The sequence below is a fragment of the Pyxicephalus adspersus genome, chromosome W, assembly GCF_032062135.1.
Source record: "Pyxicephalus adspersus chromosome W, UCB_Pads_2.0, whole genome shotgun sequence".
Classification (NCBI taxonomy): domain Eukaryota; kingdom Metazoa; phylum Chordata; class Amphibia; order Anura; family Pyxicephalidae; genus Pyxicephalus; species Pyxicephalus adspersus.
The window spans coordinates 2,918,862-2,943,952 of NC_092870.1; the positions used below are offsets into that span (position 1 = coordinate 2,918,862).

The following is a 25,091-nucleotide window of genomic DNA, read 5'->3' on the forward strand; positions in this document are numbered from 1 at the left end:
TTAATATGAACTTTGGGGCCACTCTTGTTCACTAAAAGGGATGTAATGGCGTGACCTCTGGGTCGGCAGTGCATAAGCCAAAATCCTGCTGCTTTTATTACCATACTCATGAAAGGTTTTCCGACATTTTGCCAGCGTAGCTTAAGCTTTGCCCAGGCATAGTGAGGCAAGTTTCTCTCTAGTGAGCATAAGCTCCTTTCCTACTTCAACATCCAAGGACTTCTTATGTTTGCACTCCAATTCCTGTACTATGGTGGCCAGCGCAAGAATTTCACTTTGCCCTGCTTTTTTAAGTCTGGCACTATGCTTTATCAGAATAGGATACCTTTAGAACCCATGAAAGCGAATGGGCAAGCAATATACAGAATCCTTTGGAACAGGAGTGTTATGCAAACGGGTGTGAACCCACTGTGCCACTGACCGGGTATACTCCAGAGGGGCGTGACTAAGCAGCTACCAGGTCTTCGCTAGAGCCTCTGAGGGTGAGGATAGGCTTGGGCTGCGGGGTAGCTTCCAGGTGCCACTCCAGAGCAATCCCCAGGCCAGTGGCAGCTGACCACAGGAGTCAGGAAACAAGGATACAGGGCCAGGACCAGGACCAGGCGGCAAACAGGCAAAGTCCAAAAACGTATTCCAAGGTCAGGGTCAGGCAGCAAACAGGCAGAGTCCAAAAACGTATTCCAAGGTCAGGGTCAGGCAGCAAACAGGCAAAGTCCAAAAACGTATTCCAAGGTCAGGGTCAGGCAGCAAACAGGCAGAGTCCAAAAACGAAGGCAAGATCCGGTACACAGCAAAGCAAACAGACAAAACACTTTAGCACTGAGAGTAACGCAGGTAAGCCAGAGATTGCTCAGGCAACTTCCTGTAATAGGAGGTGCCTTTAAATACCTGCAGGACATGAGCCATAGGCTGTAGGAAACAGAGGGCGTGTGTGTGTTACCTCAGAGACACACCCACGCCAGCTCACACACCAGAGCAAGTCTCAGCATGAAAGAAACACTGACATGGAACATAGGTAGTGGGTTACCTGAGAGATAGGACCTGGCGCCCGTGCCTGTGATTAGGAGCAGCGGCGCCGGCACGGCCTGCAGTGCTAACAAGGAGTCTGCAGAGCAGCATTATGGTTCCATAATTTAGGGATCTTATCCTTCCTAAAGTGTGTGTCTTGTAGAAATACTATTTGTACCCGAAAACTCTGCAGTTGTGCAAGCAATGCTGTGTGTTTCTCTGGTATATTAAGGCGTTTAACATTCAAGGTAACTATTTTAACAGAATCCATCAGTGGTGAGAACTATCTCTTCACCTCTAAATCCCAATAAGCTGTAACTAAAACGTAAATTAAATCTGTAGATTCTCAAACAAGTGAGAAAGTAGCCCCCTCTACAAGTGGAAGAGGATTTATGGGAAGTAGTGGAACAATGGAAAAGGATGGGTACTACTATTTCGTATGAATTTCACCTCACCTGTATAGGTGAGGACCCTAAGGGGGAGACTGTGACGGCTCAGGTGGGGTAGGGGCTCCAGCCACCTGGCCCAGCGTGAGTTAGAATAGGACATGATAGGGTACATCATTTTATGTCACTATATGCAAAAACACATTACGCAGGTCAGCCCCTTACTAAACATTACTGATCAAACAATAGAGTATAGAGCCAACTGTAAAGTGTCTAATAACAAAGGCATATACTAGCCGTATGGTGAAAAAAATCAGGGTAAGTACAGTGCAATATTAACAAAGTGTCCTCAGAACCGCTGAATGACCTCATCAAGGTGATGACATGGAGGAGCCTGGCTTGGAGTGCTTCCTATTTCTACGATGAACTGTCCATTCCTGAGTAGATTGAGTGTCCAAGACACAAGGCCCATAGGCCAATCCAGCAAAGTTACATCCAGTAGCGAAAGAGCAGCTAAAAATCAGGGTAGATCCACAAGGATCAGGAACGGAGATCCCATCCTTGGAGGCCATAAGGTGAAACGGGAAACCCCACTGATAGCGCACATTATGTGCTTTCAATAATGCCAGTAGTGGGCGAAGAGCCCTGTGCAGAGCCAAAGTGTGGCGAGATAAATCTTGGAGAAGCATAATGATGGAACCCCTGAAGTTGATCATTTCTTTCCCTCTGGCAGCTGACATGATGGCCTGCAAATCACATCCCTAGATTTGGAGGACTCCTGGAGTGTTGGTCCAGGAACCCTGTGCACACTATCCATAAAATTCCGATGATAATTTGTACCCATTTAGCCAGCAAAGCATTTGTGAAATCAGCTATCCTTTGCACCAAAGGCTTAAATCTTTGAAGACATCCTCACATCTATTTAAGCTTGATAGACATCCCATTCCAAAATCATTACCTTTAATACGGAGTTGTCCTCCAATCATGGCTATAACATCCTCCACTCTTCTGGGAAGACTTTTCACAAGATTTTCAAGTGTCTCTGTGAATTTCTATCAATTTGTAAGGTCAGGTACTCATGTTGAATGGAAAGACCTAGCTCGCAACTGGTGTTCCAATTCATCCTAAGCTATTTGGTACATATTAGCATTGTAATGTTATTTTCAATATTTTAAAATCAGAAATAAAATAACTCCTGCTATGAAAGTCCTTGTTATGGGACTTGCTATTATCGGATATGGCCATTACAGAAATATGATACACTGTTATTATTATCAGGAAATCGGTCCTGAGAAATGCCATGCAGCCACTGTTGCAGCAAATGTAAGAAAGAAGAGTATGAGAAATAGCATCAAAGAGGAGACAGGACATAAAAAGCACATTTGTCTGAAAAAAAGGGCAATTTGTTATTAAGTAATTCCATCATTCAATTAGGATTTACATTTCTACTTGACAAAATACTTTAATGTTCTTTATTTACAGAATTACAACGACTGCTGCCTGTATGATGGATCTACGCAGATATCCTCTGGACCAACAGAACTGTACCCTGGAGATAGAAAGCTGTAAGTGTTTTCATGAAGGATTCCATGTTTTTATGTGTTCCCTTTTTCCTGGAGCAAAGTATCAGTAATGTATCTAAGGGAGTGCTGGACCTCCATGGATGACCAAAATCAAAAGAGGAAACAGGAAAAAAGGGAGGTCTCTATTCACTAGAATTGTTTCCAATACAGGGGTCTCCATATGCAATGTCTTTAAAATTGTTGAAGGTAGAAAGTGCTACACCGGTATAGAGTCAAAGTTGTATTGCTACATAATTGTACTAAGCATCTTACAACATGTTTCAAGGCGCTGGTGCCCTCTTCATCAGTGTTTTATTTGCAAATACCATACTAAAATCAATGTCGGACCATCCAATAGTAGGTATTCAAACAGAGAAAGCTGTTAGACTTGTGGCTTGCAGAAGATGGGGACTGGGTTCTCCCAAACATGTTGAATGATGTCTTATACTATGAGGAGGCATTGGATTACCACTACATCGATATGGCACTCTCTGCCTTCAAGTACTTTAAACACAAGAGGCATTCATAGGACATTTTCTGATATGTTTATGGCCCTTTAAATGCTATACTTCCATAAATATTTTTATTTGTTGGATTCATAATGGCAAAAGTGGATTACTGGGGTCACTATTTCGCAAAAAAGATATAAAGGGAAGTAGGAGTCTCAATGCCGGTCTCCAGCTCAACTGCGCCCTTAGACAGTAGCGTTGGAGACAAACCTTGGGGCCTTTTGAAGCCTCTTCAGATTTGTTGAATCATTTATTCATATTTTTTTTATTTTGCAGATGGTTACACAACGGATGACATTGAATTCTTCTGGCAAGGGGGTGAAGAAGTGGCCGTGACCGGGGTGTCTGACTTGGAGTTGCCACAGTTTACTATTATTGAAACCAGACTGGTTACTAAGAAAGTTGTATTTACAACTGGTGAGAAGCATGGATATGGAGAATAGATGACTTGAAACATTTTTTGTTATTTTATCAATATATTTTTTAGCTGATTTGAAAATAAACCCCGCCTGTCCTATTCGGGATGGTTTTAAAAGGGGAACAATAATAAGTTATTAGGCAAATTTTCTTTGAAAATTTGTAAAGGTCCTTTCATTTTATCTAGCAGAAGCCTGTTAAAGACATTGACAATGGGCTCACTGGCACTTGTAGTTGGCATTCCACTTGGCAAGTGGTTAATGACAATGGGACTGGTGACAATGGGAACATTGACGCTTTGACAAAGGGCAAAATTAGGGAAATCCCATAGATTAGCCATGGGAAGATTTCCCCCTTCCTTTGTATTGACAACTCAAAATCCTAGGTTAGATTTGATTTTTCATTATTTTCAGTTCAGGTGACAATAGTCATTAGAACAAAAAGAGAAAGTGAATATTCTAAATGTTAGAAATTTACTGCCTGGCAGGTGACATGGGAATACCTGGGGTGCAGAGTCTAAGTGACGCTTGGTTACCCCACAAGTAGTGATGGGCTGGTAACCTTAGTGGCTGCTGGACTATTTTGCTGCAGGATGCAACCAGGTGGTGACCCCAAGGTTTTCTCCACCAGAGGCAAACAGGAACAGGCTGTTTAGTGCAGGAACAGCCAACAGGGCAAATCCAAGACTGGCTGAGGTCAGGGCAGGTGGCAAACAGATGTGGATGGAGACAAGGTAAGGTAAGAACACTGGGCAAAGTGGTAAGTTATACACGCTGAGGATCCAGTAGCCTTTGCCAGGAATTAGAAGACTTAAAAAGTCCTCCTAATTATAAATCCTGCACATACTTGCCACACATGTTCGCAGTTTCCTGATAGGCAGAAGCATGCGTATACCTGCACATTCACATGGGTACTGATGCTGATGAGTGTGCAACAGGCAAAGAAGAGGTATGCCAACACTTAGTGGAGACATAGATAGTGAAAACTTGACATGTGATCTAACCCTTCCCCTGTATGAAAATGTAACCTATGCAACAAAGACTATTTTATCTGTTTTCCAGGTTCCTATCCTCGATTGTCACTGAGTTTTCGTATTAAGAGGAACATTGGATATTTCATTCTTCAGACCTATATGCCATCTATCTTGATTACTATATTGTCTTGGGTATCCTTCTGGATCAACTATGATGCTTCTGCTGCTAGGGTAGCGCTAGGTATGTATTCCCCCCCAAAAATAAAAAATAAATAAATAAATAAAGAAGTATCACTGGGTATGTGATAGAAAAGTGGTGGAAATGAAAACTCCACTTAGAACAAAACAGCACATCCAATGGAGATCATTTGTCCCAACATTTGTCATTTGTTTGTTTCCACCATTGCTAAAAAGGTTGGGCTGGTGGCTATACTATTGAGTTGGTGGCCCAGAATTTATATATTTTACCATTATATAGGTACTTGCTCCACATTTGGATCTTCCTCTTTGAATATATTGCATTTATTACTGCTTATATTTTACAGAGATGTCCATACCTAACAATAGTCATACCTCAAGAACCCCAAAAGCCTAAAACTTTTGCTCTTGTAAGTGCAAGATTTGTCTTCCTTCATAGTTTTCATTGTGGTTTAACATTGGGTTCGGTCTGCTTTGCTCTAACCTTTTTGAGCCAAACCCAATCCAACCTAGGCTTGTTCACCTATCTCTATGCAGCACTATGGTACCTTTTGAGTGGTACTCTCTTTCTTTGATCCTTCAATGAAAGGGATACTTGGTAATGTTGCCCTCAAGGCCAAAGGGGGACTTGTCTTCCACTGAGCACAACTATGCCTTAAATAAAAGCTTTTAAAAATTGTAAAGGATAAACAGGGAGTATTCATAATGTGTTTCTTCTGTATTACAGGAGTGACAACTGTACTCACTATGACAACGATCAATACTCACCTGAGGGAAACCCTGCCTAAGATCCCCTATGTAAAAGCTATTGATGTGTATCTTATGGGATGCTTTGTGTTTGTGTTCCTGGCTCTGTTGGAATATGCTTTTGTAAATTATGTGTTCTTCGGCCGGGGCCCTCAGCAGCAGAAGAAATTAAATGAACGAACAAGTAAAACGATTAATGAACGTCAACGCTACGAAGAAAGGAGAATAAGAGAACAGGTGAGTGGCCCCAATTAGAAAACAATTTTACAACATAAATGCCTATTTTGTTTGCTATAAATCGAATTCTTGGTTTGTGAGAAATCCCATTGGAGAGATTTCCCTTCACTTCTTGCCCCAGAGACATAGCAAGAAGGTAATCTCTATAAAGGGATTTCCACTCTTAGAAAAGGTGCCATCATTGAAACCTCTTGTTCTGGTGCTTTAAACATGATCTCTGGGCAAACACTGAGATTTGGATGAATCTTTTTGGTGGGGACAAAGACTGAAATATAAACCTTGGGAAGAAAAGACTGGGGCACTGGATCTCCTAAAGTAGTAGATGTTCACAATCATAGAGGGTCATTGAGAGAACGATAATACTTAGGCAGCAGGTCAAATTCACAAAGTTGCCCTTTTTTTTTTAAAGCTGTACTAGCCGTGTGACTTCTATCTGTCTATCCATTTTCTGAACACCAATGGCTCTTATTGCTGTGTCAAGGCACCCCATCTTCTAAGTAAAAACTAACCTGAATTATTGGGGTTGTGTCTGTTAAAATTAAGGTTGGAACGTGGGTTCATGCTGCCTGCAATTGACTCTACATCGAGGAGAAAGTTGCTTTTGAATTTGCTCAACTCTGTACGCCATTGTACATATGTCAATACTAAGAGGAGTTGTCCTTAGCATCAGTAAAGTGCTCATAATCCCTGTAACATCTTTTCAACCCATCTCAAGAGCAGGTAGATATCCAAAAAAGCATACAGGAGCCAATGTTGAGCAGCGCCAGTACCATTCCTATTTCTCTGAAGACAGTTTACGCTGTCTGAAGACGGCTTACCTGGCCATAGGTGCCTGCTTAGGATTCATGTTTATGATTCATACCCTGGATACTAACATTTATAGAACAATTTCAGTTCCAGAATACAGCTTTATATAGGCCCTCTGGGGTATCTCAACTGCACATACTGTAGTTCCTCTGGGGTTGGAATAGCCAGTCTCTAAAATGTAATGATTAGGAGTTTATAAATAATGGGTTATTAGAAATTACCTAGGGATGGACTCAATGTTGAACCTGTAAGAGCAGAAAATGTTTTATTTTAGGCATAAGAAGGGGCAACGCACTTTATGACAAACATACTAATACTTCCTCAGGCATGGTGTTTCACAGCAAAACATACCATTTATATGTCAACAATTATTGATGAAGGTTGGTAGGAAGGAAGGAAATAGTACATGTACTTGATGATGGCAAAGATATGCCTTTTGGTTTAGTAAGGAATGTAAATGTGTCAACTTATCTATTAGTTCAGTGTGTGTATCTCATTTTGTAAATAAAAATTACCGGTATTATTCTGTTTGGGGAACCTATAAATTAAACTTTGAGGTTTAGAAACCCATTTAGAAGTGGGTTGACCACATCTAAGTGTTAGATGTCATGTAGCCTGGACATTGCTCATTTCCTAAGCAGCTGAGAAATGGACATTTGTTATGATGCCTCAACAGTTCCAATGGTATTTGGCAGTGAGCATCTCTTTCACTTCCTGCCCAATTGGCAATCAAAATACTTCCCCCATTTCAATTAGCCATGTAGGCAAGATTTTAAGGTTTTTGGTCTGAATGTTATGAACCATGAGAGAGATTTTTGGGCATCAAAAAGGCTACTTGTGGCCTGCTTCTATCCATCATTTATATGTATAGAAAGAAGTGTTTCTTCTTGGGTAAAGTAAAATCTATGTAAAAACCTTATCAAGAAATATTGACCAATGTATCGTTTTACCTCCTGGTAAAATAACAGCCCCTGTACATAAAATATGGTTGTGATAATTGTGTCAATTTTTCTAGGTGGACCCCTATGGAAACATTCTTCTTAGCACTCTTGACATGAGCAGCGAGTTGATGTCTGCCGAGATGGGAAGCAGTATTGGTGATTCCCGTAACTCCGTCCTGTCCTATGACACCTCAGGGATCCAGTTCCGCAAGCAGCTAACATCTAGAGGCGACACTTTTGACCACACTTCCCTGGAGCGCCATGTTCCTCTTTCAGCCACCCATGGACGTGCCAACTGCCGCCTCCGGCGACGCTCTTCTAAGTTAAAGCTTAAGATTCCAGACCTGACAGATGTCAGCATCATCGACAAATGGTCCAGGATCATTTTTCCCATCACATTTGGATTTTTTAACTTGGTTTACTGGATGTACTATGTCAACTGAAGCATTTTCATTGCTCTTCACCCTAAGTCGTGCACACCTTTCCTTCTACGGGACACAAACTTCACCCAAATCTCTCATCCCCCTCTTGCCCCACAGTTTGATGTCTTGGCCAGCGACAGAAGTAGCCATTCAATCTCACAATGAGGGGGAGGCGAATTGCACTTTTTCGTCACACTATTTTTCATCAAATTTCTAAAGGTTTTTTTCCCTTTTTTAAAAAAAGTTTTCGTTTTACCTGGAAGTAGATTATGGCTGGGTACTATGAGTCATGTGGGATGTTATTCTGAAAAAAACTTTTTTTGCGATGTTAAATCATTGTAATAAAAAAAATGTGTTAAATTGAGATACTCGAACACAGAGTGTGAGGATTAAGTAGAACAAGGTTAGGCGATACTGGCAATTATTTCTACATTTTATGCAGTTTAAAATAATTATTGCTAATTATTGTGGAGTTATTAAGGCACAAATAAGACACTGTAGAGCAGGATATTCCCAGTTGCAAGCTCGAATTGCACATGCAATTGTCTTGATGGAGAGCCTTTGATTGAAACACATTATTGATAAACAAGGAAGGAGCCAAATACCCGAATTAAAACACAATAGCATAGCAAATCCAAAATAATAACATTGGGCTGGTTCAATTATTTTCGGGAAGGTTATCAAACCATCAATCAATATTGCACAATCCAAATATTGTTTTTTTTTTTTAAAAAAAGCAAAACTGTGCATTTTTTTAATTACTATCTACTACTATATGAATTTTCTGTTTTTCAGTAAACTTAGACCTAAAACGCTAACCAACTTCATCTATCATCACCGAAATTCGGATATATATTTAACTGGCAGATGCAAATTTTACACATTAAAAGGTAGAAAATAAATCTATAGGACCCCAAAATGCCTTGATTTCCTTAAATGTAGGTAGGTACATTTCTTCATCCTCATTTTAATCGATTTGTGTATTTAATTTCTTGATTTGTAAAAGATGGAATGTGTTAGCTATTAATAATGTGAAGATTTTTCTTACTTAAATTCTGAAAATGTTTAGTTTTACTCATCAAATCAAAAATATATACAGTAATATTTAAAAATAAAACACCCATCTCAGGTTCCACTTTAAAGGTTCAGCTTTCATCCCATAGATTCCCAAAAAGCCTTGTTGCATGTATGCTAGCTATCCCAAGGGTATCTGTTTTGGTTTTGAACCCATTCCCTGTAAGAGGAAATCCTTCCACGTGAGGTGTGGGTATGCTTTTGAGCCATCAGCTCAATAATAATGGGCAAATGGGTTGTTATTATCAAGCAGCTATGCCCCCAGGAAGCCTGGCATAGTGGCATATTTGTTCAATAGGTATTATTATGAGGTGACCTAGAAATACTGCTGTCTAATTTATTTTTGAAAAATAATAATTTAATAAAAAAAACGTTATTAAATCATTAATAATGGCTAGCTAGAATGAATTTGGTATTGTCCTTGTTAACAGTGAATCAAGGGCAAATAATTTGGCTAAAGCTTGCACGGCCTATAAGTGTAATGTTTTTAAAGCCTTTTGAAGTCCTAAATTGTATCAAGGCTGCATAGGAACTAAAATTTATATTTTATATTCGAATCCTCTACCCTATGCTGCAGATAAGAACCTCTGCATTATATGTGAGAGTAGTGGTCTCTCTGCAAAGGTTTGACACTCTAAAGCTAAAGTTTTTCAATCAGCAGGGAGTATGACACTTTTATAATACATTGATAATTCATAGTTTTTGAGCTTTTGTTTTTCCATTTGGTCTTTTAAAGATCTTCCAAAATCCATAAAACAATATTGTGCCACAAACACGATTTCAGTGAATTCTGATATCAATTCATTAGTATGCACATAGATATATATATATTCCCTGGATGAGCATATTTTTTGCCAAATTTGCTCAAATCACCTTTCTAAACGACTGATCAGGTATGATCTAAATCAGCGGTCCGCGGGACACTGGTGGTCTGCAAGAAAATTTTTGGGGTCCGCGGCTCTGGCTGGTGCACCCCTGAGCGGGGTCAGGAGAAAGACCTTGCTGGGGGGACGCACCGGCCAGAGCCGCGTCCCCCGTGCAGTTCCTAGATTCAGGGAGGTGGGCGGGCTGTGTCCCTGGACACAACCCACCCACTCTCCCATTGCAGGCTCAGATCTGCAATGGGAGAGTGGACGGGGTTATGTCATGATGGCGTCACTCTGGGGTAGGTTTCTCCCCCTTTGAGTGACATGTGGCTCCCCGCGCATGCGCAGTCGGGAGCCGGTGATTTTAGTGGTCCGAGGGACCGAAAAAGTTGGCGACCACTGATCTAAATACTGATAACGTAACCATAAATTAAAAGCCAAGTCATATATGGGGGGCATTTATTAAACCCGTGCTAATTATTTGATGCAAAAAAAAATTGCTTGCAAGGGGCCAGAAGTATTTCATAGTATCTTTTATTTTTTTCTTTAGTGATTAATTCACGTCTTATTTAAAGGGGATATTGCTTCTCAGGGTGCATGGCTTTGAAGCATCTACCAAAAGTGTGCAACTTTTGTATTGTATTGTGTACTGTATTCTTAATCAAATTTCAAACAGGCAAACCGAGTACCCTCACCTAAAAACCTGGATTAGTACAGGAATTTTGCACATTGCAGCATACTCCAGGAAGTTTACGTCAATGGCAAAACAGTAAAAGTAAGCCCAGTTTGCAAAGAGAATTGTATCTCCTCTAGTTTCTGTCGTGCCCTACTTTTAAAAAATCACCACCACTGGCTCAGGGACATGGGCGGTGCCAAAACCACAGAGGATCCAGGCATTTTATAGCTATCTATTAAATATACAGTGAGGCTAACCCTCCACGTAGCACTGTTTAAAAAAATTTCAATAAGGAGCCATACCTCAAAAACCTTGAATGTTAGTGGATTATTATGCTAAAGTATTTCACTTTAAATGTTTTTTGTAGGTGTAAGGATATCTGATGGAGTGAATTCATGGAGTTCTCAGTGGAAAATAAAAAACAGAGATTGGGGTCCTTGCATTAAGGTTTTTTGTACAGCAAAACGGTTACGCCATTTTTAATTGATGTACGTGTTTAATTTTCCTAACCTTTTTCTGATCATAATTTGTAAAGCAAAGATCCTGTCTTGACTTCCCTAAGTCTACTAAGCCTTTTTTTGCTACATCTCTGATGTATATGGAGTGAGTTCATGAGGATGCATTCATATTTTTACTGTAGCGATACAATTTTCTTGCATTTTGCAGATGATATGTGCTTAGTATCTACAGGTTATTTTAAGAATTACTCCACTCCTAGGGGTCTATCTCAGTCTTGCTTACTCTTTGTGATGTCATGTATGACACAAACTACAAGTCCTAAATGAATGTGGTGCAATTTGTTCATTGTTGCTTCTGGCCTGGAATAATTTGTGCTTTACAAAAAAAACTGGTGAAGGTATGCTGCATTGTTATTTTTTTTCACCCGATGGAAACTGGAAAGCTGTACAAATACCATAAATGTGTTCTTTTTGTTGTAGATACACCATGTTTCAACTAGTGTTCTTAAATCTTTAGTTTAAGACCATGCACATGAACATGAAAGAAATGCGGGCTCCAAAGGTGGCTATGGCCAAGTGGATGTCTTGCTTAATACGATGTATAGGCAAAACATCTGCTTGTCCTTAAGGCAAATCACATACTGCGAGAAAAAGCTACCATATTTTTAGCAAATTCGTAAATGTGGCACACACGTGATGCTTTATAAATAGAAACCTTTGGGAAATGGCCACAAAGGGAAACCTTCTGAAACGGTTAACAGCCGCCTTATTGTTGCAAGCCATGTTTCAATTCATTGTGTTGACTGCTGGTTTGGGCCACGCATGACACACCTAAGAGGTTTACTCCTATTTCTTGAGAACTCACTCTTACTTGTTAGCGGAGATCCATCTTGACTTAGCAAGAACCTAATTCAGTAAAAAAAAAAATTTGAAAAAAAATGGGAAGTTTTACTACAGATGATTAGTTGTTTGAAGCAAGCATCGTTTCCCTAGGCAAGATTAAAAATGATTATTTTATGAAACTTCTTACATACTGTAGAAAGCTACTTCTAAACTCTGTTATTTAGAATGATTTATTTATTTATACAGCTTTACATGACCCTTTCTGTTTATGCAGGACAAGTTCACTATCTGACAAACTTTTATATTTCATGTATTCCTGTGAAAAAAAAAGTATGACATTTGTAAATTTGTGTTTGTGTTTATCAAGAGGACTGACTACATATATTTTTTTCCTTTTATTCTGACATGTAAAACACTCATATTCACTCATATTTTTTTTGTATTGTACTCTGTAATTATAAATACTATTCCATAATTATAAATAAATTATTAAATATATGTCCATACTTTGGTGCCCAAAAATTTTAAAGACATTTTCTGCTGAGAGTCAACCCCCGAGCATGGTATACTAACCAATCCTTGGTCATTTGCTGCCTCATAGGAGTCTATCCTGGGGCAGCTCGGTGTCATATGGTGTTTTACCCAGGTGGGTGACGCCACTGCCCTTCTCAACTTATTATTGTTTGGGCCTGGTTATTTGACACTAAGGCACAATTATGATCACACAGTAGTGGTCACATGTTCTCCCATTTCTGTGAGGCCTTGAAAGGGAGGCAGTGATAAACCATAGATAGATGAGTATACGTTGATGGGGGAGTGGGTTATCATTCAATGGCCAGAGTGACAGTGTCTCTTCGAGGCTTCTCTATTGCACTGATAGGCTGTACAAATGAACACACCTATTTATCTAACCTAGTTTGGCCCAACTTGTGTATAACCGATATTTGTGATTCTCTACTGGTGCACTGGCTGATCCATTGTACCTCTATTTTGTCTATAATTTCTTCCATATATACATTTTTTGTGCTTACCTAAAAGAAAACAAGAAACAACCCCTAAAAAAACAGGGGTGTGACAACCCCTAAAATAAGATTCCTTGTACACCAAAAGATAAGGGCCAATATCCCCCTAGTTCCTGTGGTCATAAGGGTTCCCAATGTTGTTTTACCAGCCTATATGACTATCCATGTCTGTCAATGTTAAGCTGTATGAGCTTTCTTTGCAAAAATATAAACCCATGCTGTATGCACATGGGCTTTTCTGCACTCCAAGGGCACAGAAGCTGTGTGCCAGGGGAAGTGGACTTTGGACTGTGTATGTTAGAGAAGGGGCCATTTTAGTGTCCTACTTGTTAACTATACAATGACACTACTAATACTACCATGTCCAATTCTTTGTTCCACGGTGTACAATATCCTCTGATAACATAGCAATGGCAAAAGGGGTCACCAAAATTTGGTCATATGGTGTACATTGGTAAAGCACGTTAGTTGGCAGCCATACTGTGAGTTAACATTACAGCATGACTGCATCATTGGGGTAACTGTCTTTTTTCACTTTATGATTAAAATCATTTTGGGGTGCATAAACAATCTTGTCGCCCTTGTTCATATTTCAACAAGAAAGGGTAGATATTTGCTGCCTGGCTCCTAAGGTAGCACCATTGTGAACAATTACAGGTGGTTTTATATCTTTTCAATGATACTTATTTTTTTCTAATTTCGCCTAATGATCATACTTACCTAATCTAACGCCTAACCATTGTGCCTAATGAGTGTACATTATGACTTATTAATACTCAATAGGTGTAAATACTAGTTACCTTGTTTACAGAAGTTTTCAGAATTTCTTGGTTGAGCTTTTTTTTTAATTTAGGGATTGGGCATTGATAAAAACAAATCAGTTGGACTACTTGAGTTTCATGAACAAAGGGTTATGCTTACAACTAGGGAATTCTTTTTAAATCCTACCAGATCTGTAGCTGAATCGTAGACTTATATGACATTTCTAAAATAAGGGTTAACCAAAAAAAGGATCTACTGAATTAAATGGGGAAACGTGGTGCCTAGCATGAGGGTACATGCAGTGTAGTAAGAGGAGAGATAGAGAAAAGACAGGCTTTTACAGTGCTTAATTGAAAATCAGTATACTTTATTAAATAATAGTTGTAGTGCTAAAACTAGACAGAGTTCCACTATGCTAAAGTTAGATAATGAATTACACTGCGTGTTGTGTTGATATCAGCAAAGTCTCAAATCCCTGAGGCGTTTCGCCCTACAGGGCTTCCTCAGGGGATTGGAAGACCTTAAAGGTTATGGTAATGCATAATTTTCAATCAGTATCTAAGACAATATTTTTGACTGTATATTATTAGTGGTCATACAATACTATCAATTAAAATATCATCTTACACATTTGATAGGTGGTCATGTATGTCATTATGTACAAATTGATAAATGGTCATATAAGTTATGTATACCTTACTTTATAGTAGCTGATGCTTAACCATAGATGACATAATAAGTAACCTCTGTTTGCAGTAAACAAAATTGGCTGGTTAGCTAATCTGAATGTTCTGGACAAGGAAACAATTTTAAGGAAATGCAAGGGTTAACCAAAGTTCAGTTAAGGTTAGATAATATGGTTATAAGTAGGTCATTGTCTATTACTTGTGTCCTGACCGTGATTCATTTAGAGGCTTGCCAGTTTATTAGATGTTTTTGAGTGCTTCCTGGATTATACAACACCACTTATAGTTGAGAGATTTTTCACTATGCAACAACTTGTCTGAAAATTAAGTAAGGAAAAGTTCCTTTTAAAAGTATATATAGTCAAACCTAATAAATAGCGATACATCTAAGAAAAATAATAATTGAAGGATGATCGAAAGGGTATTGTACTTACCGTCCCTTATGAGTGTTACTGCCTAAATTTCCGTTTGCAAATTACGGTAATCATGCTAATTATTATACGCTCTAAAAGTGAGGAATTACATATATTAATTTTATTAAAGTAATTGAACAAAAAATTACTGCATTCATGTTACCTAATAAAAAGAGACATACCTCCTATGAATAAGTATGTTCCAGCTTTTGTGTGTGATAATACATGCGTAAGAAAGTATTCACTTTGCTCCGGGTGTCACACTTACCTGTTCCTCACTAAAGCACAGGCATCCCTCCCCTGCGCATGCGGGCAGTTCTAATGCTGGGCTTGCCTCTGTTTCCAAGCTTTATCAACTCCGTCCATGCCGCTGGCCAATCAGAAAATAGCCTCTTAACGAGCCCTGTCTATTTAGCTAGCTCACAGACTCCATTTTGTGTTCGTGCAACAAGTCTATACTAAGTGGCTTGAGCTCCCTAGTTCTGTGATCTAGTTCCTGTACACCTGCTGCTTAACCACCTGGGCGGTTAGCCCGAACCTGGTTCGGGGTAGGAAAACTTGCTACAAGCGTTTACCCCATACCAGGTTCGGGGTAGCTAAAAATAGAAACAAGTGTTACAATGCAATCTGATTGTCATACAATCAGATTACAACTGAAAAAGAATACTTACCTTATCCCCGCAGCTCCTCCAGAGACGTCTTCTGTCTTCAGTCTTCACCCGGTATGTCCAGTGACGATCTCCAGGGTTTCCTGGTGACGTTGGTGCATGCGTCAGTGCGGACGGGAGGCGGGGCGGGAAATTCAAATCATTTTGTATTGGATTCAATACAAAAAAGCTGTATTGAGTCCAATACAAAGAAATCTTTATATAATATTTATATAATTTTATTATATATATATATATATATATTAAAAGCTTCTGTACAGTTACATTACATTACACACTATTTTTTTTTTTTTTTTTTTTTTTTATGTTTTATAAAAAAATTTTTTAAAGTTTATTATTAAATTTATTAAATTATTAAATTGACATATTTCAGTGAGTTATGCCTAAGAATTATAGCCTACAATCTAAAATAAATTTCCATGCAAAAAATGTAACGCTTTTTGCATGGAAGTACGCAAAAAATTAGAACACTCGACGTTCGCGTACGCGTCCCTCGGCGATTCCTGATGATGTCAGTGCATATGCCCGTTGACGGGGGTCATAGCGGGAAATTCAAATATTTTGTATTGGATTAAATACAAAGTCCTGTATCCAATCCAATACAAAATAATACAAAATATATTTATGTGGTTTTGTCCATAGGTATGTGACGTTAGACTCTGTTTTAAAATTTACCACACTAGGGAGGTGTTTTAGAAAAATATAGTACTATACAGTATACTGAATTATTGCATTTTCAGTATTTTTGATTTATTTATGCATTCTTGTTTAAGCTGAATTTTGTGTTTTTTAATTATTTATTTTATTATTAAAGTAATTTTTTTTTTTTACATGATTGTGTGTTTCAAACTTTATTATATTCAGAATATCTACTAGACACTTGTTCGGACATATTTCTGTAAGTTACAGGTCTACAATTTAAAAAACAAAATTCATGAAAAACAGTTTACCGCTTTTGGTACAGAAATCCAGACATCAATGAAACGCCCAGGAGGTTAATCCAGTGTTTCCTGTGTTCAGCTCCTGTGTTAACCCTTCGGTGTCCAGTTTCTTGGTTCCCAGCCAACTTCCCTGTGCAGTTCCTGTGTTCCTGTCTGTGTTCCTATACCTGCTGCTGTTTCCAGTGTCTCCTGTGTTCCCTGTGCCCGCAGTGGCCTCTGTGTCATTGCTGTCTGTCTCCTGGATCCCTGGCTATTGACCCCTGGCGTGTGACCTGACCTCTCTTGCCTGCTGCTTGCCCTAACCCTGGCTTTCCTTGACTGTCCTTCTGCTTAGTGATTTGGTACCGTGCTTTGCCTGGCAGTAACCAGCGGCGCAACATCCTCACCATCAGAGGCTCTGGAGAAGACCTGGTTACTTCTTAGACTCTGCGCCTTGGCCCTTCTCAGGGCTCACACCACCTCTGTGCAAGCCATAGCGCCCCCTAGTGGTCCTGTCTCTCTGAGCGTGACAATGGGAGGTTCCGCCCATGTCCTGGTAATAAAGTTTTGTCTCTTTGTGAGCGCATGGTTGTAGGGTCCTGTGAAGGCAGCTGAAGTTTACTTCGGTCCTGTGTGTAGAGGTTTTAGAAGCAATTAGACACTAGTGTTAGTACTATAGTTTGGCGGTACAGATTCACCTAAATAGGTGGCGATAAGGGTTTTTCCACCCTCCCTTGTAATGCCTTTATTTGCCAAATGACCCGAACTTACATTCTGGACTGGCAAATCCTGGGCAGGATGCTCAAACGGGTGAAATAGGGGGCAATTCCGCATCCCAGGGATAGGATACTACATACCAATGCACCAGAATGTGGGTGCTCCCGTCCCCTGTAAGGCAGGTAGGGGGAGGACAGGAAAAAAGAGCAGATAAAGAAAAAAAATTTTTTTACAACGCATTACAAACAGTATTAAACATTTTACATACCACGATTGTTATAGTTTATAATTCAGCCATATAATTACACAAGTCAACATGTAATTTTCATCAGATATTTTATGTGGGCTCTGTAGTATTTTTGATGCGGATTTCAAATCTGTGTTCAGTTTTTCTCTAGCTTGTCTAGTTTTTGTGATGCAGCTAATTATATATTGTGTGAAATTGGTTATAAATAGCCTTACAACCTAATTACAACATTTAGCAACAGTTTTCTTTTTTTAAGGTTGAAGACCGCACTAACTGCGATTGATTTCATTTGTCATCATGTATAGAAATTGCCTTAATGATCTAGACAGTTTCTTTAACATGTGTGGTTCATTAAGTACGAAAGCACAATGTCGACAAATTACCACAGAACCTAAAAAGATAAACAAATTGTATTTTGGCTGTCCACTTGGTGACCAGGATAAATCTTGGGCTCCACATGTCATCTGTACCAGTTGTTCCAACAGACTGCGTGACTGGCTAAATCAGCGTAAAGCAGCAATGCCATCTGCAATCCTGATGGTGTGGAGAGAACCGCGAGACCATCTAATCGACTGCTATTTTTGCTTCGCAACAAATATGGATTCTCAGGTAAAACTAAGCACAAAATTGTATATCCTAGCCTCGACTCTGCAATTAGGCCTGTTCCCTATAATGATTCATTGCCAGTTCCGGTACCGCTACATGATGGACTTGCTTCTGTAGAAGGTGATAAGGATCAGAACCAGAGTCCTTTACACAAGCAGAGCTGATTGATCTCGTTCGTGATCTAAATCTCTCCAAAGAGAAAGCAGAATTTCTTGCTTCAAGGCTTAAACAGAAGCACTTGCTTGCAAAGGGTGTACCTGTAAGTCACTACAGAAAATGAAATATTAACTTGACAACGTTCTTCACTAGTGATGGCTCACTGTACTACTGTCATGATATAAATGCACTCTTTACCAGTTTGTCACAAGAGCATGTTCAATCTGAATGGCGTATCTTCATTGATTCCTCTAAAAGAAGCTTGAAAGCAGTCTTACTGCATAATGGTAATTCCAAACCAAGTTTACCGATTGTCCAATCTATTACCCTAAAGGAGTCCTAAGACAACATGAAGTTACTACTTGAAACAATCCAGTATAAAACACACCAGTTGAACATCTGTGGGGATCTCAAGGTCATTGGTTTGCTGATGGGAATGCAAGAAGGATTCACAAAATATTGCTGTTTCCTATGCCTGTGGGACAGCCGATCTCCGGGAGACCATTATGTCAAGCGTGACTGGCTACCAAGAGATAGCTATAAGCCTGGAACAAGCAGTGTCAAGTTTCTGCCTCTGGTTGATCTGCATAAAATATTTCTGCCACCTCTCCATATCAAGTTGGGCTTGATGAAGAACCTTGTAAAGGCCATGGGTAAATCAAACTCCATGGGTTTTCAGTACCTTGTTGAGAAGTTTCCAAACATAAGCACTGCAAAAATGAAGGAAGGATATTTATAGGGCCACAAGTCTGTTTTGCAGGATGATGCTTTCAAACAATCTCTTCCAGCAGTTGAGCTAGAAGCTTGGGATGCATTCAAGTGGCTGTGTGAAAATTTCCTGGGCAACCATAAGTCTCCTACATACAAGGAAGGAGTTCAGAATCTGCTTGATTCATACCAGAAACTGGGTTGTCATTAAAAATACATTTCTTGCACTCACATCTAGAATTCTTTTTGGAAAATTTTGGTATGGTGAGTAACGAACAAGGATAACGTTTTCACCAGGACATTTAGTTAATGGAGCACCGCTACCAAGGTTTCTGGAATGAAAGTATGATGGCTGACTAGTGCTGGGTGCTGTACTGTGACAATCCAGACAAAGAGTACACAAGAAAATCATACTTTAAGCATTTCTGAAGAAACAATGGTACCTGACTGACACTGTTCAGTAGATCTATACCACAGTGTGCCTTATTTTACTTTACACTGAAGATGTATTAACATTCACTTCAATGGTGCTTACGTTTTAGTACAAAATACTTGTGATACAATGGTAACTATAATAGTACTCATAACTCAGGAACTGTACCTGTTAGGGTAGTTTGCTGTGGTTTCTGATGATTATCAAAATTAATTTTTTGTTTACCTGTGTTATGGATTATTTGGTGAACAAGATTACTTATTTATACATTTCTAACATCACATTAGAGAATATTTAAACATATCACATATATAAGATGAATATATAATGTATAGATAAAGACAAATAGTTCCCGTTATGAGATATGGCATTTCATCACACACATTTCAGACAACAATTATTGTCACTGTAAAAAGATACACAATCACATCTTGATATACAGTAGGTATAAGAGAGAATATAAAGAATGAATAAGGCAGCGTGAGTAAATAGAGAAAGGTGGGTGTGATTCTGTGTTATACGGGAATGATTGGAGATAATTATAGCTGGGTTTCTTATAAAAATGATTTAAATGATATCATGTTGTTTAAACTCGGTGGAGTGGTTGCATCTATTAAAAAGATCCATCTTGCTTCCAAACATAGTAGTGTATTATCCATATCACCACCTCTGGGGTTAGGTGAGACATGTTCTAAGGCTGTGAAAGAAATACTGTCACTGTCAAAGTTGTGACATATGCCAACATGATGGCTAATTGGTGTCAGCTTTTTTCCTGTGGTTATTGTATAACTTCTTTTGCGGAAAGCCCTCTTTGTCTTGCCAACATAGAAACTACCGCATTTGCAAGTAATGAGGTAAATAACCCCAGTTGATGAGCAATTTACAGTACATATTGTCTTATTCTATGTTGAGTATTTTTTGGAAGTTGAGTAATTTGTTGTTCCGAAATCCATGGGCATTGTCGGCATTTCCCACATTTGAAAGTACCTGGTGGGGGTATTTTGATGTTAGTTGCTAAATTTGTAGAGAAGCGGTTTAAGACTAGAGAGTCTCTCAATGAGTGAGACTTTCTATATGTGATACTAGGTCTCTGTTGAAGAAACTTTGCTGTATTAGGATCTCCATAAAGGATGTGCCAATGCTTAGATAACAGTTTAGATAGCCTACTGTGTTGACTGCTATATGTCGTAATGACCCTTACTGTTTCATTCGGTATGGGTCCTGTTTTCTGAGATATAAGTTGGCGTTTTGATGTTTTAGCCTTATAGTAAGCTTTCCTTAGTACGTTCTTACTGTGTCCTCTTGCAAGCAATCTTTCTTGAAGGGCTTTAGATTCTCTCTCAAAGTCAGAGTCATCAGTACAATTTCTCCTGAGTCTCAGATACTGGCTCAGGGGGATACTTCTTTTTAAGGGTACCGGGTGTGCACTAGACGCATGGAGGATGGTGTTCCCAGCAGTTTCTTTTCTAAATAGGGTAGTGCTAACCTGGCCCGGTGGTGTAACTCAAATACAGTTAGGTCCATAAATATTTGGACAGAGACAACTTTTTTCTAATTTTGGTTCTGTACATTACCACAATTTATTTTAAATGAAACAACTCAGATGCAGTTGATCTGCAGACTTTCAGCTTTATTTCAGTGGGTTGAACAAAAAGATTGCATAAAAATGTGAGGAACTAAAGCCTTTTTTTACACAATCACTTCATTTCAGGGGCTCAAAAGTAATTGGACAATTGACTCAAAGGCTATTGCATGGACTGGTGTGGGCAATTCCTTTGTTATGTCATTATCAATTAAGCAGATAAAAGGCCAGGAATTGATTTGAGGGGGATGCTTGTATGTGAAAGATTTTGCTATGAACAGACAACATGCGGTCAAAGGAGCTCTCCATGCAGGTGAAACAAGCCATCCTTAAGCTGCAAAAACAGAAAAAAAACAGAAACAGAAATTGCTACAATATTAGTAGCAAAATTTACAGTTTGGTACATCATGAGAAAGTACAAAGCACTGGTGTACTCAGCAACCCCAAAAGACCTGGACGTCCACAGAAGACAACAGTGGTGGATGATCTCAGAATCATTTCCATGGTGAAGAGAAACCCCTTCACAACAGCCAACCAAGTAAACAAGACCCTCCAGGAGGTAGGCGTATAGATATCCAAGTCTACCATAAAGAGAAGACTGCATGAAAGTAAATAGAGGGTGCACTGCAAGGTGCGAGCCACTCATAAGCCTCAAGAATAGAAAGGCTAGATTTGCTCAAAAACAACTAAAAAGCCAGCACAGTTCTGGAAAAACATTCTTTGCACAGATGACACCAAGATCAACCTTTACCAGAATGATGGCAAGAAAAAAGTATGGAGAAGGCATGAAACAGCTCATGATCCAAAGCATACCACATCATCTGTAAAACATGGCAGTGTAATGGCTTGGGCGTGCATGGCTGCCATGCCATTCCACAGAAGCAGCCGAATGAATTTTGAGGTGTTCAGAGACATACTGTCTGCTCAAATCCAGCTAAATGCAGTCAAATTGATTTTAACCAAGTATTAGAAATGAACATTTTATTTTCAGCTTTTTAATTTGTCCAATTACTTTTGAGCCCCTGAAATGAAGTGATTGTGTTAAAAAAAGGCTTTAGTTCCTCACATTTTTATGCAATCTTTTTGTTCAACCCACTGAAATAAAGAAGAAAGTCTGCAGATCAACTGCATCTGAGTTGTTTAATTTAAATTTATTGTGGTAATGTACAGAAGCCAAAGTAGAAAAAAGTTGTCTCTGTCCAAATATTTATGGACCTAACTGTATTTGTGTCAAGAAAGGGTACTTTTGTTTTATCATATTGCATGGTATTATAATTATATGTGTAATTCCTCACTTTACAGCATATAACAATAATCACAGAAGAATATATGACAGCTCTATCATGAATACATAGAAATATGCCGCAAGTATGCCCCCTAGTGGATATTATTGATATTGTCAAGGTAATATACTGTATTGCATGAATACCTGATACTACAACATAATATATTCCAGATCTAGCATGATTACCATAATTCGCAAATGGAAATTTAAGCAGCAACACTCATACGGGACAGTAAGTACAATACCATTTCGATCATCCTTCAATTAATATTTTTCTTAATTAGGTTTGACTCTATACATCTTTAAAAGGAACTTTTTCCTTACTTAATTTTCAGACAAGTTGTTGCATAGGGAAAAATCTCTCAAATATAAGTGGTGTTGTATAATCCAGGAAGCACTCAACAACATCTAATAAACTGGCAAGCCTCTAATAAAATCAGGGTCAGGACACAAGTAAGAGACAATGACCTACTTATAACTATATTCCCTAACCTTAACTGAACTTTGGTTAACCCTTGCATTTCCTTTACATTGTTTCCTTGTCCAGGATGTTCAGTTAGCTAACCAGCATATTTTGTTAACTGCAAACAGAGGTTACTTATTATGTCATCTATGGTTAAGCATCAGCTACTATAAAGTAAGTTATACATCACTTATATGACCGTTTATCAATTTGTACATGATGACATACATGACCACCTATCAAATGTGTAAGATGATATTTTAATTGATAGTATTATATGACCACTAATAATATACAGTCAAAAATGTTGTCTTATATACTGATTGAAATTATGTATTACCATAACCTTTAAGGTCTCCCAATCCCCTGAGGAAGCCCTGTAGGGCAAAATGTGTCGGGCATTTGAGACTTTGCTGTTATCAACACAACACGTGATGTAACTCATTATCTAACCTTAACATAGTAGAACTGTGTTAGCAAAAGCTCTAGCGCAGTAGAACTCTGTCTGGTTTTAGCACTACAACTATTATTTAATAAAGTATACCGATTTTTAATTAGGCACATGTTCTGCCTGTAAACGCCTTTCTTTTCTCTATCTCTCCTCTTACTACATTATATGACATTTACAAATGTGGGTCTCAGAAAATGCTTTGTTTGCTTTTCAGAGAAAAATACCATTCTGGCAAACCTAACATAGCTTAGAAGCAAAGAGTGCAGACAAATTTTTTAAAAGTTTGGTGAACTTCTGAAATATAGAATTTCCCATAGGCAATCAAAAACAAGGCTCCAAAAAGTGTATATTACAGAACATGAATGGTGGTGAAACTTGTGCAGAATGGTTTGACTCCTGGCAGCTTGACAAAATGATGGGGCCAAAAACAGTTTGAGACGCTTTTAACGTCAAAAGGTGGGCTCTGGTGGGACTGGTTAAGGGTGCATAATGATTTGAGAAGTTCCTGGTAACTTGATGAGAGGACAGGGGCCAAAAGGAACTTGAAACACTTGAAAAACTCTACAAGGGAAACTAAGATTGAAGAAACTTAACCAAGCTACATATCAGTAAAAGCTTGTCCTACAAATACTTAGCTAAGGTTTGGAATTTGTTTAATTTTGGTATATGAAATGGCAATGAAATTACTTGATTTCGAGAAACAAAGAACCATGCTTACAACTAGGGAATTTTTTTCAAATTCTACCAGACCTGTAGCTGAATCATAAAATGATGTGACATTTACAAATGAGGGTCTCAGTTTAGAAATTGTTTTTTTTTCATTTTAGAAAAAAATACCATTCTGGAAAGCCTAGCATCGCTAAAAAGGCATCTTGCTAGTGTGATATTAAGTCAAGCCAAATGATTAGAAGAGCAGGAGCATAGGACAGTTGACTTGAGATGGGGGTGAGTGGTTTGCAGAATATATATTCAGCCTTAGAAGAATGTAACTATTTTATTATTATCTATTTTTTTTATAACAAAAAAATATTGTTTTTATTCAAGGATTTGTAGTAGATCAATGATACATACAATTCCTGTACAATAACTTGAATAGGCAGAATGAGTAACAATTAACAGAAAACAGGTGTTTACACTTAATCCAAGAAAACAAAGAGAAAAAATAAAACAGTATAAATATTATTGAAACAATGGGAAACTTTACACAGTAAAATAAGGTAAGTCATAGTAAATCAGGTTGAAAAAAAACATACGTCCATCAAGTTCAACCACTGGGGAAATAAACATATCCCAGATATAAAACCCTATAAGATATAGTCGGTCCAGAGGAAGGCAAAAAAAACCCTGGTACAATTTGCTCCAACGGGAAAAAAAATTCCTTCCTGATTTCATGAGGCAATCGGATGTTCCCTGGAACAACAGTCACAGTTATTTTTACTTCAAAGCCTTAATACCCAGTTATATTCTGTGCTTCTAGAAAAACATCCAGCTTTTCTTAAAGCAATCTATAGTAGTTGCTGAAACTACTTCCTGAGGGAGCCAATTTCACATTTTCACAGACCTTACAGTGAAGAATCTCTTCCTTATCTGGAGATTAAACTTCTTTTCCTCCAGATGCAAATAGTGCCCTCTGGTTCTTTGTAATGATCTTAAAGTGAATAATTGGGAAGAGAGTTCTCTATATAGACCATTTATATATTTATACAGGGTGATCATATCCCCCCTTAAACGTCTCTTCCCAAGGAAGAATAGATTCAGTTCAGCTAATCTCTCCTCATAGCTGAGCTCCTCCATTCCTTTTATTCATTTAGTTACCCTTCTCTGCACTCTCTCCAATTCCACAATGTC

At 38.6% G+C, this 25,091-nt stretch overlaps 1 protein-coding gene and 1 long non-coding RNA gene across 3 annotated transcripts in view; one reads left to right on the plus strand and one right to left on the minus strand.

The window, feature by feature from the left end:
• LOC140342826 (gamma-aminobutyric acid receptor subunit beta-4-like) overlaps window positions 1-12,622 on the plus strand; it is a 235,062-nt gene extending 222,440 nt beyond the window's left edge. For both annotated transcript variants that reach the window (XM_072429188.1, XM_072429189.1), the window contains 5 exons: window positions 2,877-2,959; window positions 3,742-3,882; window positions 4,944-5,096; window positions 5,781-6,037; window positions 7,860-12,622. In XM_072429188.1, the coding sequence (XP_072285289.1) occupies window positions 2,877-2,959; window positions 3,742-3,882; window positions 4,944-5,096; window positions 5,781-6,037; window positions 7,860-8,228 (1,003 nt within the window). In that variant the 3' untranslated portion in view covers window positions 8,229-12,622. The remainder of the gene's footprint in view (window positions 1-2,876; window positions 2,960-3,741; window positions 3,883-4,943; window positions 5,097-5,780; window positions 6,038-7,859) is intronic.
• Window positions 1-25,091, minus strand: part of LOC140342784 (uncharacterized) — an 830,340-nt gene that overhangs the window by 534,854 nt on the left and 270,395 nt on the right. The window lies entirely within an intron of this gene.